The following is a 17,783-nucleotide window of genomic DNA, read 5'->3' as shown; positions in this document are numbered from 1 at the left end:
CTACTGTGGATCGCAATCTTAATCATGACCATACAGGGATTTTTCAAACATATATATGTAATATTTGTATAATATATGTATATTTGTAGACACACTTACTGTAATTCTTCATATTACAATAAATAATTTTACATTATACAAATAAAAATAGTTAATACAGATACAGTGGGGAAAATATGTATTCAAACTTATCACCATTTTTCTCAGAAAACATATTTCTAAAGGTGCCATTAACTTGAAATTTTCCCCAAATGTGGGCAACAACCAAAGAAATTCAAATACGCCAAGAAAACAAATCTAATTAGTTTACAAATTAAGTTATGTCTAATAAAATGAAATAACACAGGGAAAAAAGTACTGAACACATGAATAAAGGGAGGTGTAGAAAGGCAGTGAAAGCCCAGACAGCAGCTGAAATCTCTCAGTAGTTGTTCAGCATTCATTACTTATTGTAAATTAATATTAGCTGCTTCAGTCCTACATCTATGTCATCAGAATGATGAAGATGAAACTAAAGTGGACATTTCAGCAAGATAATGATGCACTCCTAAACGCTTTCAGAGAAAGAAAATCAAGCGGCAGAATGGCCCAGCCAATCACCTGACTTAAATCCAATAGAAAATACAAAATAAACATCAGATTTGATAGACGAGACTCACAGAACCATCAAGATTTTTAAACTCTGTGAAAAAAAGACTCACACCTGAGCAACTCATGTGACTATTCTCCATATGAGAGGCATCTTTAAGCTGCTGTCACCAAAGCGTTTTATATTAAATACATTTTAGTAGTTCAGTACTTTCTCCTAGTGTCATTTCATTGTTATTTCACAACTTATTTTTCAGTTTTTTTTTTTTAATATGCATGTGTGTATTGTTTGGGTTTTTATAGAAATCTGGTTTAATTCCATGTCAACAGTCCCTTTAAAAATATTATTCCTAGGAAAAAACATGACATGTTCAATACTTATTTTCCCTGCTGTACATACAGTACCATTTACATTACAAATGTACACATTGTATGTGGTATATATGTATATGTTGAAATCAACGTGCATGAATGTTGTTTCTATAGCAAGACCAACACCAAACAAGCACTAAACCTACACATATCAGTCATGAACACTAATGAGATTTCCTCACCTGTGGAGAGAGCTTCTTTTCACTCTTGCTGGATGTTGATCTCAAACTTCTTCTCTTCAGAGAATTCTGTGAATGCACCATATGCATAATAAGTCCAAATACATTTCAAAAGCTTACATAAATAGCACATGATACAAGTAATGGATAACCTATGCATAACAAGCTTATGTCCTCCTAAGGGCAGGAACGTTCATTTGAGATATGTTCAGCATAGATGTTATTTTCCATCATACCACTGTCCAGTGCATTCCAGTACCCAATGAAATCTGTGACTAAGGAAAGTATGCACCCAATAAACACATTCGATCATGTTCGTGTAGTGAGATGGCAACTACTACACCAAACATCCACACTGCTCGAGGTATGTCAAGAATGCTGGCTACAGTCAGTCTATCGGCCTACTGCTTTGTCGAACCCTTAAAAGAACAAATCGCAGAGGCGGAGCATGCAGACGTATTATGAAAACTGTAAAAATAACCACACTCGTTCCATCCAAACCAAAAATGAACGAACATAAATGATTACTGTTAAATGCCTTGCTGTTAAATTTACAGCTTGTAGCTTTTGAGATTGTAAATCAGCAGTTCATCTTGTGGTTAAAGACTGCAAGAGATTTGACTCTAATAAAAAGGATTGATTTGTAGATCATCATGTTTCAGGTAGTGTCAGGCTCTCACACACACACACGAGGCCTTGATAATCTGCTGAGGATCAGGAATGGCCAGCAGCTGTCTGAGCTGAGCTTCTGCGATCCACTTCTAAGCACTGAATCCTGGATTAAACTGAATGCGTGCCGATATTAAAGACCTACAGGTCTTCATTGCCAATTTTTTTTTGTAAAGATGTATTTATTGGGGAATAGTCGCACAAGAATGAAATTTGGAGGCCTCAGATGTGAATTCGGTAACACTTCAGTAGGGAGCAACTGTCACTGTTAACTTATTAGCATGCCTATTATAAAGATATTAGTGGTTTATTAGTACTAACAGTATAAAGCACATATTATATGATATTTCATACAGTGCATGCGGAAAGTATTTAAAGCGCTTTAATTTTTCCACATTTATTTATGTTACAGCTTTATTCCGAAATGGATTAAATTAATTTATTTCTTCCAAATTCTACACTCAATACCCCATAATGACAATGTGAAATAAGTTTTGTTGAAATTGTTGCAAATTAATTTAACATAAAGCTGAAAAATCACATGTATATAAGTATTTTTAGCCTTTGCTCAATACTTTGTTGATGCACCTTTGGCAGCAATAACAGCCTTAAGTCTTCGAATATGATGCCACAAGCTTGGCACACGTGTCTTTGGGATTTTTGCCCATTTCTTTTTGCAAACCCTCTCAAGCTTTATCAGGTTGGATGGGAAGCAATTTCAGATCTCTCCAGAGAAGTTCAGTAGGATTTAGGTCTGGGCTCTGGCTGAGCCACTCAAGGACATTCACTGAGTTGTTGTGAAGCCACTCCATTGATATTTTGGCGGTGTACTTTGGGTCATTGTCCTGCTGGAAGATGAACCGTCGCCCCAGTCTGAGGTCAAGAGCAGTCTGAAGCAGGTTGATATTTCCCTCTATCCTGACTAGTGTTCCTGTTCCTGCTGCTGAAAAACATCCCCACCGCATGATGCTGCCACCCCAATGCTTCACTGTAGGTATGGTATTAGCCTGGTGATGAGCGGTGCCGTGTTTTCTCCAATTGTAACACCTGGCATTCACTCCAAAGAGTTCAATTTTAGTCTCATCAGATCAGAGAATTTTGTTACTTATTGTGTGAGAGTCCTTCAGATGCCTTTTGGCAAATTTCAGGTGGGCTGCTATGTATCGTCTGGCCACTCTATCAAACAGGCCTGATTGGTGGATTGCTGCACAGATGGTTGTCCTTCTGTAAGGTTCTTCTCTCTCCACAGAAGAATGCTGGAGCTCAGACAGAGTGATCATCGGGTTATTGACCACATCCCTGACTAAGGTCCTCCCCGATCACTCAGATTAGATGACTGGCCAGCTCAAGGAAGAGTCCTGGTGGTTCTAAACATCTGCCATTTATGGATGATGGAGGCCACTTTGCTTACTGGAACTTCCAGAGCAACAGAAATTTTTCTGTAACCTTTTCCAGTCTTGCGCCTTGAGACAATCCTATCTTGGAGGTCTACAGACAATTCCTTTGTTTTCATGCTTGGTTTGTGCTTTGACATGCACAGTCAACCCTGGGACCTTAATTAGACAGGTGTATGCCTTTTCAAATCATGTCCAATCAAATGAATTTACCACAGGTGAACTCCAATTAAGCTGCTGAAACATCTTAAGAATGTTCAGTGTAAACAGAATGTACCTGAGCTCACTTTAGAGCTTCACTGCAAAGGTTGTAAATACTTCTGTACATGTGATTTTTGAGCTTTTTTTTTTTTAATAAATTTGCAACAATTTTAACAAATCTTTTTTCACATTGTCATTATGGGGTATTGTGTGTAGAATTTTAAGGAAATAAATTAATTTAATCAATTTTGGAAAAAGGCTGTAACATAAAAAAATGTGGAAAAAGTGAAGCGCTGTACATCCCTTATCCCACCAAATACCTAAACATATCTACATTTATAGCTATTACTAGCGGCAAATTCGAAGTTTAGAGGCAAAGGTCATACAGTAGTAAATGGTTTATTAATAGCAAGAATTTTACCTTAACGTAAAGTGTGACCACTAGTTCATTTTCTGTGTATTATGCTGGTATATTGTTGTCAGTCTCCAAATATAAAATCTCTGTTTTATATTAGTATAAGAAAGTGAAAGAGCACACATTGTCATTATTTTTAGCATTTATGTGATAATTGCACATCATAAGACCAGCATTTAAGCATATGATGCCTGTTGGACAGGGATCTCCCCTTGAGATATAGTTATAAGTGGTTCTTTTCTCACTCTCTTCAACCTTGTCTTTCAGTTGGTCTTTTTTTTTTCTCTTTCATACCCTCTCTCTCCCCCTCACCATATCCACAAGTGAGAATGACAGCTGTGGTTTGAATTCAGACCCTTAGATCATTCTATGCCCAACCCCACTAGTCAGCTGTCGGTTACACCCATTGCGTACGGTTGGGCTAAAGGTCAGACTCTAATCCTAACAGCATCAGGAAATGAAAGAGTCTTGGCAACAAACAAGCATTGCTGTAAACTACATAATAACATACAAATCTACACTTTGCAAAATACTGCTTCTCTTCAAGACAAATTTAGATAAAATATGGATAAATTGAGTTAAAAATATTATTGGATTTAATCAAAGTGCTAGTTTTGTCATTATTTCATCCAAATTTGGGTTAAGCAACCAAGTATTGTTCAGAGTAAACCATTTAAAGATTTTACAGTAAAGGTGCAGTAAATTGATCAAAATCGCAGTAAAAAGGCATTATAATGTTACAAAATATTTCTATGCATGAATTGTCTCACTTTTTACGCAAAATTTTAAGCAGAGCAACACATTGCAAGAAATATCGGTTGTGAATTGCATTATGGGACCTTTATTGACATTTTAGTAATTTAAAATAATATATTGTCTAGGAAATAATGTAACAATGTATAAGAAATGATATATAGACAAATAAGTCTGTAAAATACCTTAAAATGAACTGGCAGTTTATTACAAGGTTGTTGTACAATAATATACACCAACAGAGACAATATATCACTTTAAACTATTAAGTCACTTTTTTCAAATGTTTTAAGGTTAAAAGTTGTTGAAAGAAAGAGCAAGTTCCTATTAAGGATAAACAAAGCATAAGTAAACAGGGAAAAAGAAAAAAATGACTCACAATTAACAAAAAAACTGCTAATTTACAGATAGTTTTACAGTGTAGAAAGAAATAATAAGAATAAGAAAATACAAGAAAGAAAAAGATGAAAAAGAAAAAAAGAAAAATGAAAAAAAGAAAAAATAGAAAAAAAGAAAAAGAAAGAATTTATGCACTTGAAAATGTTGTCTCAAGAAGTATATTAATGTTTTTTATTCTGTAAATGATTGATAATAAAAATATGACAACAGCAATTGGTCAGAATAACAAATGTTTTTCATTTGTTGTGACTGAAGATCAGTGGTGTAAAGTAACAAATTACAAATTACTGATTTTGTTGTTTTAAAAATGTGTACTTTTACTTTCTCTTGAGTACATTTTAAGTGCTGTATCGGTACTTTTACTCCACTACTTTCCTTCAACCTGCAGTCACTACTTTATTTTTTCTTGGCTATGAGGATTAGAAAAATCAGTCCTGCGATTCCTGTCTAATCAAATTGCACATAGAAGGTAAATCACATCATTATGAACTACCTTAAGACATGAGCATTTTATAATTGCATTAAACTGTTTAGAAGCATTAAAAGTGTCCAAGAAAATGTCCAAAATCTTTACATGCATTGACCCAGAGACTGTTTAGATGCATGTCACTGATGAGAAGATGACATATGTTTACTGTATGAAGACCGAATTGGCCTTAAACACCCAGCAGACACAGGATGTCAACATGACGTCAGATTGACGTTGTACATGTCTTGGGGATGTTGCATTTTGTTTGGAAATTAAAATCGGGCTGACATCAGAACCCAACGTCAGGCTGACGCAATGTCCAAACCCAACATCCCACATCTAATATTGTTACAGCTTGACGTTGTGTGAACATTACCACTATGACATCAATCAGACATTGGATTTTGGTTGACATACCTGACGAATAAATGTCAGTATTTAAATGTCAATATGACGTTGGTTTAAGATGTTGGTTCGATGTTGTATTTTGGTCCCTTTCTAACAACATAAAATCAACCAAATATCGACTTCATTTTTTGTTGTTATAGGACTTTAAAATAACGTTGTCCTTTGACGCTGGCTAGACATTGAAATTTAGTCACCTGACATCACATCCTAAATCTAACCTAATATATGACATTGCAGGGCAATAACTAAATGCACTACAGAATGTTACGTTTACACACACATGCAGGAATACATGAAAATGCATCAGCTTTTTACAGCATAATACTTGCTACTCAATACTGTTGAGTACTTTTGAAAGGGCTACTTTTTACTCATACTTTAAGTAATATTTACAACAGAAACGTTTACTCCTCTTGCACTACATTTTTAGGCAAGTAATGCTACTTTTACTTGGCTATGATTTTTCAGTTCTCTTTCCACCACTGCTGAAGATCCAGATAACTTTACCAAATATTAATTTCTTAATTCTTTTAGTTAAAACACTGGTTTTGTGTTTTTTTTAAAACGGAATATAAACATGTCTAAAATCATGGCTTTTTTAATGCATCAACAACAAAACAGGCTCTTAATTTTAACTGCTCTCTATATGCATACTGTATACATGTATGGCAAATGTCTCGTGTGGTCATTTCACCTGTGATTTGTCCATCTCAGCCTGCAGAACCTGCTTCGCCACCTCTAGATCCTGCAGCCTTTCACGCAGTTCCTCATTGTCCCACTCCAACCGTGAATTTTTCTTTTGAACAGCTTCAAGTTCACCGTGTAGGCGAATAGACACACTTTTTGCAACCTGGGAACACAGCATTAATAATATCCAATCAGTTAAACACACTGAAGACATTTAAATCCAGAAAACATCCAGTCAACATTTAATATTATTTAATTTCCACATAATGTCATATAATTCTCTAGGGGAGCATTATTACACACTTTTGAAAGGAAATTAACATCTGAAACTTTGAGAAATGGGCAGCACGGTGGCTCAGTGGTTAGCATTGTCGCCTCACAGCATGAAGATCGCTGGTTCAGTTGGCATTTCTGTTTGGAGTTTGCATGTTCTCTCCATGTTGGTATGGGTTTCCTCTGGGTGCTTCGGTTTCCCCCATAGTCCAAAGGCATGTGCTATAAGTGAATTGAATTAACTAAATTGGCCGTAGTGTATGTGTGTGTGTGAATTTAAGAGCGTATGGTTGGTTCCCATGGGTTGCGGCTTGAAGGGCATCGACTACATAAAATATATATGGCAACCCCAAAAATATGTGACCAAGCCAAAGAAAAATGAATGAATGAACTTTGAGGAACTGTGCAATATGAGGATTAAAATTCAGATGTTGTTTTCGACAACAGCAAGGATGCAAAGAGCTCAATTCATTATGATAGATTCGATTTGAATCTTCTTTCCAACAATTGTTCCCCTTTGCTCCCCTCTCGAATGCTCAAGGGGTTGCAAACAATGCCAAGGGAAAACTGTAAGAGCGCATGTGATTATACCGTGGCATTCAGTGCATGACTTTTCTTTTTAATAGAACAGGGCGATTATTATCAGCACTGAACTCCAAAACCAGCTTTACAAACTTCAGACTTCATTGTAAAAAATAAAGCGAATAATTGAAAAGTGGACATTAAAAAAGATGATGTCGGATATCAGATTGCTGGACGCTCCTGTGGGGGTTGCTGAAGAGTGAATACGTTGGACACACTGGCCCAGTTTATGAAAGCAGGGTATCTATTTCTCTCACATGCCTTTAAAATAGACATGCCCACAACACACACCAGCAGCTGTGCTTGGACACCTCCCCTCCCGGATCCTCTGGCTGTAGTCCTTGACACATTTACTATATACATACAAATGCACACGCTTTCATTTGACCTTGATTCTCGAGTAATACTTGACATTGTGTTCTCGGCAGATTACCATCATGTACTCACTTAAAGAGCTCCATATTGTTTTCAGATGTTACAGTACTTTGAAATAATGCAATCCGTGAAAGTAAAAGTTCTTAAAAGTCTAAAATAATGAAGTGCACAATTTTATTAGAGGTAAAAACTTAAAGAAAATGTTTTTAAAAAGTTGTTAAGTTTCACTGAACTTATTATCTCCCTATAAAGAACTCAAAAAGTTTTCAGTAAATCCAATCTAATTTTAAACAAATTGTACCTAAATCTGTAACAAATTAGCATAATGCCAGCCTATAATTTTTGTTGGCTGCCTGCTAGCAATGTCAACTTTGATACTCAAGCACTGTAGTTGTAGCTGAGACTTCAAGGAGTTCAGTTTGTGTTGTTGACATGATAAGAAGATGCTAATCAAATCTATTAAAGATGAGGACTCTCCCCTAAAATTAAACAGTAAAAGCAATCATGTGTTTACCATTTGCATTACTGTGCTGAGAACTAAAACTGGTTTGATTTCCAACATGCAATAACTGTAAGTTGGAGACCAATCATAGTAGATTGGACCATTTGGCCAATCAGAACAATAGTATCTGGATGGAGACTTAGATTTGCAAGCTGAGACTGCATATTTCAGACTTGCAATGCCAGGCAATATGCACTTCATGGAGCTTGTGACGTCATTGTGAGGGGTGGGGTTAGGTGTGCGGCCGTGCGCATTAAAAGCATTACATGCAGTTCACTTTCCAGCTGCACCAAGTCAAAAACTATAGAATACACAAGACATGTCACTCATATCTTTTTGAATGGGGAAAAGTGTAACTGTCAAAATGGTGAATAAAGTTCCACCTACTAGTACAGGAGCCAATCTTTAATCGCTATATGGTAAAAAAAAAAAGTCCGCTTTTAAGTAGAGGAGCCAACCATCGACCACTGATGATACTCTGGGGGAGGGGCTGGGACCAGATGTGAGTTTCTGCAGATTCTGTGTGATTTGGAAGTTTAGAAATGAAACTAAAGAGACAGATGATGTTTAATTGTATTGGTGATTCCTAATATGAATTTCAATCATAAACAATTTTGGAAAATTTGATGTTTTCCCATTTAAACAGAATACCGGAGCATACTGCCCGAGAGGCATTTCAAAAACGGTTGTCAAGTGAAATGACTTGCCTTAAAGGCACTTTAACCAAGTCTGCATGCAGACCCCTCTCTAGGTACTTAGAAAGAAGGGGTTTAGAGAGTTTGGAGGTGACGCTACAACGTACATTATAAGAAAATGAAAGTTTGTTTTATTTATTTATTTATATATTTTGTTTAAAACTATCTTAGACAAGTGACACGGTAGCTCAGTGGTTATCACTGTCGCCTTACAGTAAGAAGGTTGCTGGTTCGAGTACCGGCTGGGCAAGTTGGCATTTCGCTGGAGTTTGCATGTTCTCCCTGTGTTTGTGTGGGTTTCCTCCGGGTGCTTGGGTTTCCCCCACAGTCCAAAGACTTGCGCTATAAGTGAATTGGGTTGAAGTTAAATTGGTCATAGTGTGAGAGTGTGTGTGAATGAATGAGCATGGATGTTTCCCAGTACTTGGATGCAGCTGTAAGGGCATCCGCTGTGTAAAACATATGCTTGAATAGTTGGTGGTTCATTCCGCTGTGGTGACCCCTGATGAATAAAGGGACTAAGCAGAAGAAAAATGAATGAATGACTGACCTTAGACAACCTCCAAAACCAAATTAGAATCTTTTAAAACAGCATAAGGCCACTTGAAAACATGTGAACTAGCTTCTTAAATGAGAAAAGGTCAAATCATTCCTACAAGAATCGATTCAATGGTTGTTTTCCTATTGGTCAATCTCATGTGAGTGACAGATTGTCCTGCCCTTCTGTCAGTAAACAAGTGAGACAGGAAATTATTTAAAAGAAAAATGAGAGCAAATAATTATTTTTTTAAAGAAATAATGTTAAATCTATTTCATTAATAAGATATGATGAGAATTGAAATCATTTTTGATTTCAAACTGACTTTAATTCGCTGCAAACAAAGAGACTTAAGGATCCGGAGGAATTTGTTTTGCAAAGTCTGAGGACAGATTTCAAAAGAAAACAGCTATTTAATAAGGGTCTCCCTGCTGTGTTGATAGGTTTTTAATTTGTAACGTGTCTACAGAAAGCTCCGTCACTGATTGGCTGAGCTGTTCAAACCAAAAAATGCTTCTGCTCTGAGTGGGCGCCACAAACTGAGCAACTCCAATTGTCTGCCAAACAGACAACTGGGGCTTTTTCTCCTCGTTTTACTAGTTGGAAAACATCCAAAAGTAAAACCACTCACTACACATGTCGAACTATAAAACGAAATGATATTTCAGCTCTCACTAAGCTCTTAGTATCACGATTTGGGTCACAGACACCACATTGAAAGTTACACAAGGCATCTGACTTCATGCTGATTCATAAAAACAAAGTTGACTCAGAGAGTGGCTTACTACTAAATTCAACATTTAATTGGCACTGAGCATTGAGCAATTTCGATAAACATCCTGCCTCGATGAATACCATGGACTGAATCCAAAACCTAACAGTGGTTTTCCTGTACACACACACCACTGTAACTTAATTGCATCCAAATCATGAGGGAAACATCTATTTAATTACACCCTGAATGTCAGTCCTTGTACGAGGACGTTCTCACACAGACGCTCAACACGTTCTCACCCTAATATCATGCTCGAGCGTCCTGATAAGCTCTCCGTCCACCTGTCCAGTCTGAGCTACACGCAGGCTGCGTCTCTCGGCTTTCCTGAGTCGGTACTGTAAGATGCGACAGGCTTTGTTTGCCTGTTCCAGCTGCTGCCGGAGCTCCTGCAGCTGGTATACATCATCTTCCATGTACAGGTCTCTCATCTCCAGCATTTCTGAGCGGAGCTCCTCCATCTCATCCTGAAAACAAAGCCCAAATTGATGTATGAAAGCTTAATATGTGGCAGTAGACAAATCACGATAAATTGAATACCGGCATAATGAACATGCACAGTATTGATTTCTTAGGACTATTTTTCCCAAATTCATCACAGCAGCAAATGCTTCAAAACTTTAAGGGGTGGTCCAGAATGTAATTTTAAGACTTGGTCATGTTTATAGGATGCAAAGCAACGTGTGCTCATGCTTTATTTGTGAAAAAAATCACGTTATTTTTTCTTATATCTTACTTTGATTATATACTGCTACTCAACTAACATGAAAACAACTCATTTTTCCTAGTTCCTCTGAAAGGCCCACCCTCAAGAGGCTCTGATTGGTCAGCTAACAATGTGCTGTGGTTCTCAGATCGGCTCCACATCACCAGTAAAGCGCCATGCCTACTGAGAAAATAGTGTCAATCAGAGTAGCTGTTAGCAGTATCTGTTTGAGCCCTAATCAGACAGAAAATGAAAAGGATGAACCTCATACCTTCTGTCTAAAATAAAATCTGACAATTGTCTGTAATGAGTGAAAATAGGGTGTGGCTCCTTTAAGAGAGAGAATCGCCATTGTGCATGTGTGTGTGTGAACCGTCTGTAGACACATGTAACATGACAACCGCATGTGTTTAGGACCAATGTTTATTTTTATTTTTCTCTAATGCTCGAATTACGTTATTTTTCTGGAATACACAGTGACGTTGGTGTGACAGGAGAATTAAGCGCAAGATGTTGGATGCGATCTGTGTCATCTTTGGTTGATTTTTCTGCTGCAGCACATATTTACATGTACATCAGCGTTACATGTATTTCGCATAAATTCGGAATAAGCATGTGTAAGTAATATGAAACATTCACATATCTTTTGCGAGTTCAATATCTGAGATGTAGAATGCATTGAAAGCGGCCTCATAGAGAGACATGCACACGTTGGTGAAAATTGTGGGTGTTTACAGCTGTTTGATGGATAAATATTCATTTGTAGCTAAATTGTTAAGGGTGCCAAATAGCATGTCTCGCTGTTTACAAACTTGTTTATGTCCTTACTACAGCATACCGTTAATGCTAGACACTGTGCATGTCATAGATCACTTTTAACAAATTAAACACTTACAGGTTGTGGCTCACAACCCACAGCTTTGTCTTTTATGTCTGAAGCTGCTCCTTCATTGAAGAGTTTTTAGCTGAATCCAGCACTAATCTGGGAGAGATTCTGGAAGCTGTCCTTTGTCATATGCTAGCTATTTTTTTATAATTCTTTGGAACATATTTAAATTAAATAGTCAGCACTTCTCTCTTTGTGTTGTGTCCTTTGGAAGTCTAAATACAGAAACAGAAAAAGCTCTGTGGAAATAGCAGCATTCGGACGGCATTTTAGCTTCCTCTTCTATGCCGCTTCACTGCGCAGGTATGCGTGTGGTAAATGCACATAACTGGGAGCGCTTGTGATCTCACTAGACCGGATGTATATTTTGTAGTCCCCAAACTTTGTTCGCTGTAGGCTTTGCTAAGCTGACACTGTAAAAGCCAATGTTTCCCTTTGCAGTGAACTTTGAGCGTCTTTAATTCAGAGATGTTGTTTAAAGTAAAGTTTAAAATGTGATTTAAAGTGGACCACCACTTTAATCCGCTTGTTAAGTGGTGACGTGTTTGTGACGTTTGTATACTGTTTCCGGGTCCAAGCCGCCACTCATTTGAGTGGAGAAATCATTCGTTTATGATCGTTTAGTTTTATTCCTATCACACATTAAAGTTAATTTTATATAAAATCATAGTGTACACAACAATCTCTGGGCTTGCTGCATAAAAAATACCAAAAATTTTTACAATTTATAAAAAAAATAATCACTTTCTGGCCATTGGATATTAGGCATGGACATATATATTGCGATCAAGATTTTCGAAAGCCTTAAATCGCTTTGTAAACGTTTATTATTACCATTTCATGAGTCTCCCCATTCAGTTGAATGGAGCGCTTGGACCCGGAAGCCGCTTCGCATGACGTCACACTAAACAAGCGGATAGGAGATTTATTTTCAGACATTAACATTTTCACATATCTGTCATACACGTTGAACATTATGTGATTTATAGGCTTTTTGTTCATTAACCCAGTAGGTTCCATTTAAAATGAGTTAATTAAACAGAAGTCATTATAACAAAATCACCCAAGACTAATAATTGCTTTTGTAGTTGTTATTTTCTTAGTTATTTTCATCAACACATTAAAATTCAAAGTAGTAATAGTTTTATTTAATGTAGTTACCAACTAATATAATTCAGTTGTATGCTTTTATTCATTTTAACATAACTTGCCTTTGTGACGGTATTGCAACCAAACCAAATATGAGAAAATTTGTGTGCTCAGTGTGTTTGTGTGTACAAATGGTGTTATCACTATCAAATGTCGGCCTCCAACCAAGTCGTCCAAGTCAACCTTGACCTAATGTGTTGAGTGCCAACAGGCTGTGTGTATTAACCCACAGAACCAGTGGCACGTGCCAAGAATGACGCACTGTCCTTCTTGCACTATTGGCACCTCTTGACATGTTGATTTCCACCAAGACACCTTGCACTTAATCACAGTAAAGCCCGCTTTCATTCTCCCTGCTGCATGTCAGAGACAACGAGGGATGACACAAGCCAATTAGCGAAAGTGTAATCTTCTAAGAAGAGAGTAAATCTTACAGTATAAGCCAGATCACGTGCAAAGTGGGGTTTGTTGACGTGATAACTTACAAATAATGTTGTTGAAAACAATCGTCATTCAGTATAACTGATATATTTATGTAAAAATGAAAGCAACATACTTATTTTGACCAGTACTTAACATTTATACAAGAATATTTGCTCAAAAAAGATTTTATACATTTAAAAAGATTCTAACTTTCTGCTGATAAAAATCAATTTAAAGCTCTATTATACTTTTATTAACTTAATGCTTGAAAATCCCTTTTTGTCATTGATCCAACTGGATCTGTTTGATATATTTATATTTTTAAATACAAAAAAGTACAATAATTTCTACCTAGAAAATATGCAGAATTAGCTTAATGTCCCTATCAGAAAGTATATTTACTTAATATCATGATCTTTAATTAGATTTTGGACATTGGACAAATGGACATTTCTAACTAGTTCATGATGCTCTGCCAGCTTTAAATCGCTCATTTATGCCATGTTAGCTCTTAATAATATGATCCTTAATCATAATCCATCAAAACAGGCTGCATACTGTCCCACTTTATAAGGAGTTATAATAAAGTTACCTAAAACAACCAAATAAATCAAATGTGATCTTTAAAATATATTTGATCATCCTAAAAAAACATAAGCCTACAATGTATTTGTTTTAGAAGAGCTTTATGGATTTTCCATAAATCATTATAATTCTGATGTTTTTACGATGCCACAATGATGTCAAACAAATTAAAGCATGTCCATAACGCCAAATAGGCAATTATGAATGACTTATCTATATTTAATTGGAATAAAACGTGAAAGAAATACCTCATGTCAAACCTTGAAAGAAATTATAACCAGAGAGACAGATGGCCCATACGGTATCTCACCTTTAAATATTCATTTTCCGATCTCAGGTCGTCAATCTCCCTCAGCAGATCCTCATGCACCCCATCAGTAAAGTCTCCTGTCAGGTCAGAAAACGCCACAGATGTGCTCAAGTTCAAGTGACTGTCCAGGGAAACGTAGGATGTCTGGTCTCCTGGAGAGATGCTTCCTTCCCCGAAGCCCAAACCTGGAGACAGGGTGGCATTAACCAGACCATCCTCTCCGTGTTCTGCCCTTTGCTCAGCAGAACCGTCCATCCTCTCAGCATCAGTGATCTGCTTGTTCTCCTCAGACGCGTCCGAGATCTCAGAGCTGCTGTCGGTGGAGGAAAGTTTCCCGGTGGCGCAGCCGGAGTCTTTACTCAGGTCATCAGACGTGATGCTCCCATCAGACAGCTTTCTCCTGCTGGACGATTTACTGCTACTGCCGCCGGAGCGCTTTTTCGACTCTGGCTTCATCTCCTTTTTCCCTGCATGAGTGTTTGGCGTGAGGACTGCTGATGGTGATGGTCCACGCTTTGGTTTCTTGGAGAAAATCTCTTTAGTTTTGTTCTGTGCCGGCGGGACGCTCTTCGCCTGCGGTTGTTTTGACGTCATGTGCTGCGCATGATGCCGGTGGATTTGTCTTGACGGCTGCTGGCTGCTTGAGTCCCCGCAGGCTTTATTATCCTGCCCGTCCCGTCCATGATGGGATGATCGTGCATTAGACTCGGGATTGCCCTCAACTTTTGTCTTGGTCATTGTCTTTTGTCAAAAGGAGACCCTCTTATTCACCTTTCATTGTCAATAATAACCAGGTAGCAGTTCGTTAAATAGGATCCTCTCAGGAGTTTGTGTAAGTTGGCTATATCCCGGTGACCGTTAGCCTATAGTCTCTCTGAGTGAATATCTCCGCTGAGTGTGGCCACGTGCTTAAAAACCCCAAAATCTCCGCCCCGAAATTAGGATCTCTCACTCACACACACACACACACACACACACACACACACACACACACACACACACACACACTTTCTCTCTCTCTGAGTCAGGGTTAACTCAGATTTACCGGCAGAAGGCACAACAGTGCCAAGTTATTTTCCTAAAAATAAGAAAATCTTTAGTTTATTTTTTTCCACAACCAACCTTAGATGTTTAGTAGTTTATTTTTGACTCGTAAGCTATTTATTAATTCATGATGGTCTGGAAATGTAATTTAATTTCAATTTCTAATTAAGTTCTACTAATCTTCAAATTGCTTAATAATCATACATATATCTCCTCAATATAACATTTGACTTCAAAATACAAAAAATACTCAAAGCCCAATGAACAGAGCATAATTACATTGCTTTGCTGACATCTAGTGGCTGTAAATGAAACTGGCTCAGGGTTCCAGCAAAATATGTTGAAAATGAAATTTTTTTTCACTTTATAAACAATGCAATTAACAAAATAAAAACATAAAAGACAAGCAATTTAAGATCTAAATAAATTGACTTTCACGTAAATCACATTTCAATAAAAAACAAACACAAAAAATCAACTCAAATAAACTAAATGAAATATTTTCATTAATTCATTTTCTTTTCAGTTTATTAATCTGTGGTCGCCACAGCGCAATAAACCGCCAACTTATCCAGCGTTTTTTTTTTTTACGCAGCGGATGCCCTTCCAGCTGCAACCCATCAGTGGGAAACACCTATACACCCCTATTCACACACATAAACTACGGACAACTTTGCTTGCCCAATTCACTTATACCGCATGTCTTTGGACTTGAGGGGGAAACAGGAGCACCCGGAGGAAAGAAAGGAGAACATGCAAATTCTACACAGAAATTCCAAATGACCAAATCTTCTTGCTGTGAGGCAACAGCGCTACCCACTGCGCCACCACGCCACCCCTAAATTAAATACATTCATTAAATAATTTAACAATTGATTAGAATACATTGGGAAGTGCAATGTGAGATTTAATGACAATAACACTTTATTCACATTATTTGATACTTGTTTAATATGAATTGTTCACAAATAAACTGGGTCTTTACACAGGGAAGGATACGGATGTCTTGTATATATTTTAGGATGGTTCAAGACTTTGATGGAGGTCATTGGTATAAAGACAGTCGTTATGAAAAGCTCCTGCTGTGGACTATCACCTGCAGAGGGTGATGTGAGGTGGTCCATCATAAATGAACAGATCATTTTCTGGCATCAGAAAGAATAATTAATATGCCCAATAGAACTGCATTTAAATTTATGACAGAATGATGCATTTTGTATACATATATCAAATGCAGATACTATTTATATAACCTTTAACATACATTACAATAATTGTGACAAATATAAATACCCCATGAGTAAAACGCATATTCTCAGGCAACAAAACTCAAAAGAAAACAATATTCTTCTCTTAGTTGTGCTTGTTTATATATAATAATAATAATAATAATTACAAAAACAATAATAAAATAAATAAATAAAAACATGATGTTTTCCTATATACAAAAAACTTTTTTCTCACTTTGTTTTAAGGTATAATTTATAATAATAATATCATAATAATAACAATTATTATATTATTATTATAATAATAAAATAATGATGATGAAGGTGGCGCAGTGGCACAGTGGGTAGCACTGTCACCCTTACAGCAATAAAAAGGTCGCTGGTTTGGGTCCCGGCTGGGTCAGTTGGCATTTCTGTGTGGAGTTTGCACAGGGTGCTCTGGTTTCCCCCTACAAGTATACTACATAGGTGAATTGAATAAATTGTCTGTATAGTGTATGTGTGTGAATAGCAGCGTATGGGTGCTTCTCAGTGACGGGTTGCAGCTGAAAGGGCACTCAAATACATGTGGTATGAATTGAATAAATTGGTCGTAGTATGTGTGTGAATGGAAGCATTTGGGTGTTTCCCAGTGATGGGTTGCAGCTGGAAGGATATTCGCTGCATAAAACATGATAAGTTGGCAGTTCATTCCGCTGAAGCGACCCCTGATGAGGGACTAAGCCGAAAATAAATGAATAAATGAACATGATGATGAAATCAGTAATCACACTAACATTTTCTATTTCATTTATAATAGATTTTAAGGAATTATAGGAACGAATTGAAAAATAGGGCCTTATTGAGCACATTTTTGTAACCATGTCTGTTAAAATATATTTTTGTATTTTACTTATGAATTCCTATAAACAATATTGCCCTGCCTATTGTAATATATACCTGGATAGCAGTGATATTCAATCAAGGAACGCCACTGCCATAACCGACGGCGGTATTTATTGTTAGTATTATAAATAACCCACATCCCTGCCTTTTTAGTACCGACTTCTTTATGTAACCTTAATATAGCCCCGCCCCTTCAAAAGGTTAATATCGTGCGTTAGCAGCGGGCTCTTCTTTTACAATAGGCTATTTAGTCTGTCAATCAAGCCTGACCACTCCTCTCTTCACTTGGACATCA

The 17,783-nt window shown here is 37.0% G+C and overlaps 1 protein-coding gene across 2 annotated transcripts in view; it reads right to left on the bottom strand.

Annotated features, from left to right (window-relative positions):
- si:ch211-197l9.2 overlaps positions 1–17,783 on the bottom strand; it is a 71,519-nt gene that overhangs the window by 18,966 nt on the left and 34,770 nt on the right. Inside the window, exons 1-4 of one of the 2 annotated variants that reach the window (XM_087307433.1) lie at positions 14,331–15,217; positions 10,514–10,738; positions 6,542–6,697; positions 1,143–1,208 (exon numbers count right to left, since the gene is read on the bottom strand). In XM_087307433.1, the coding sequence (XP_087163559.1) occupies positions 1,143–1,208; positions 6,542–6,697; positions 10,514–10,738; positions 14,331–15,068 (1,185 nt within the window). In that variant the 5' untranslated portion in view covers positions 15,069–15,217. Of the gene's footprint in view, positions 1–1,142; positions 1,209–6,541; positions 6,698–10,513; positions 10,739–14,330; positions 15,218–17,783 lie in introns of those variants that run through there. The other variant, XM_087307434.1, reaches the window with a different exon arrangement.

Source organism: Danio rerio, chromosome 23 (assembly GCF_052040795.2).
Source record: "Danio rerio strain M-AB ecotype USA chromosome 23, GRCz13ab, whole genome shotgun sequence".
NCBI lineage: Eukaryota > Metazoa > Chordata > Actinopteri > Cypriniformes > Danionidae > Danio > Danio rerio.
Note: the sequence above shows the minus strand (reverse complement) of the source record. Positions and strands in the feature narration are given on the sequence as shown.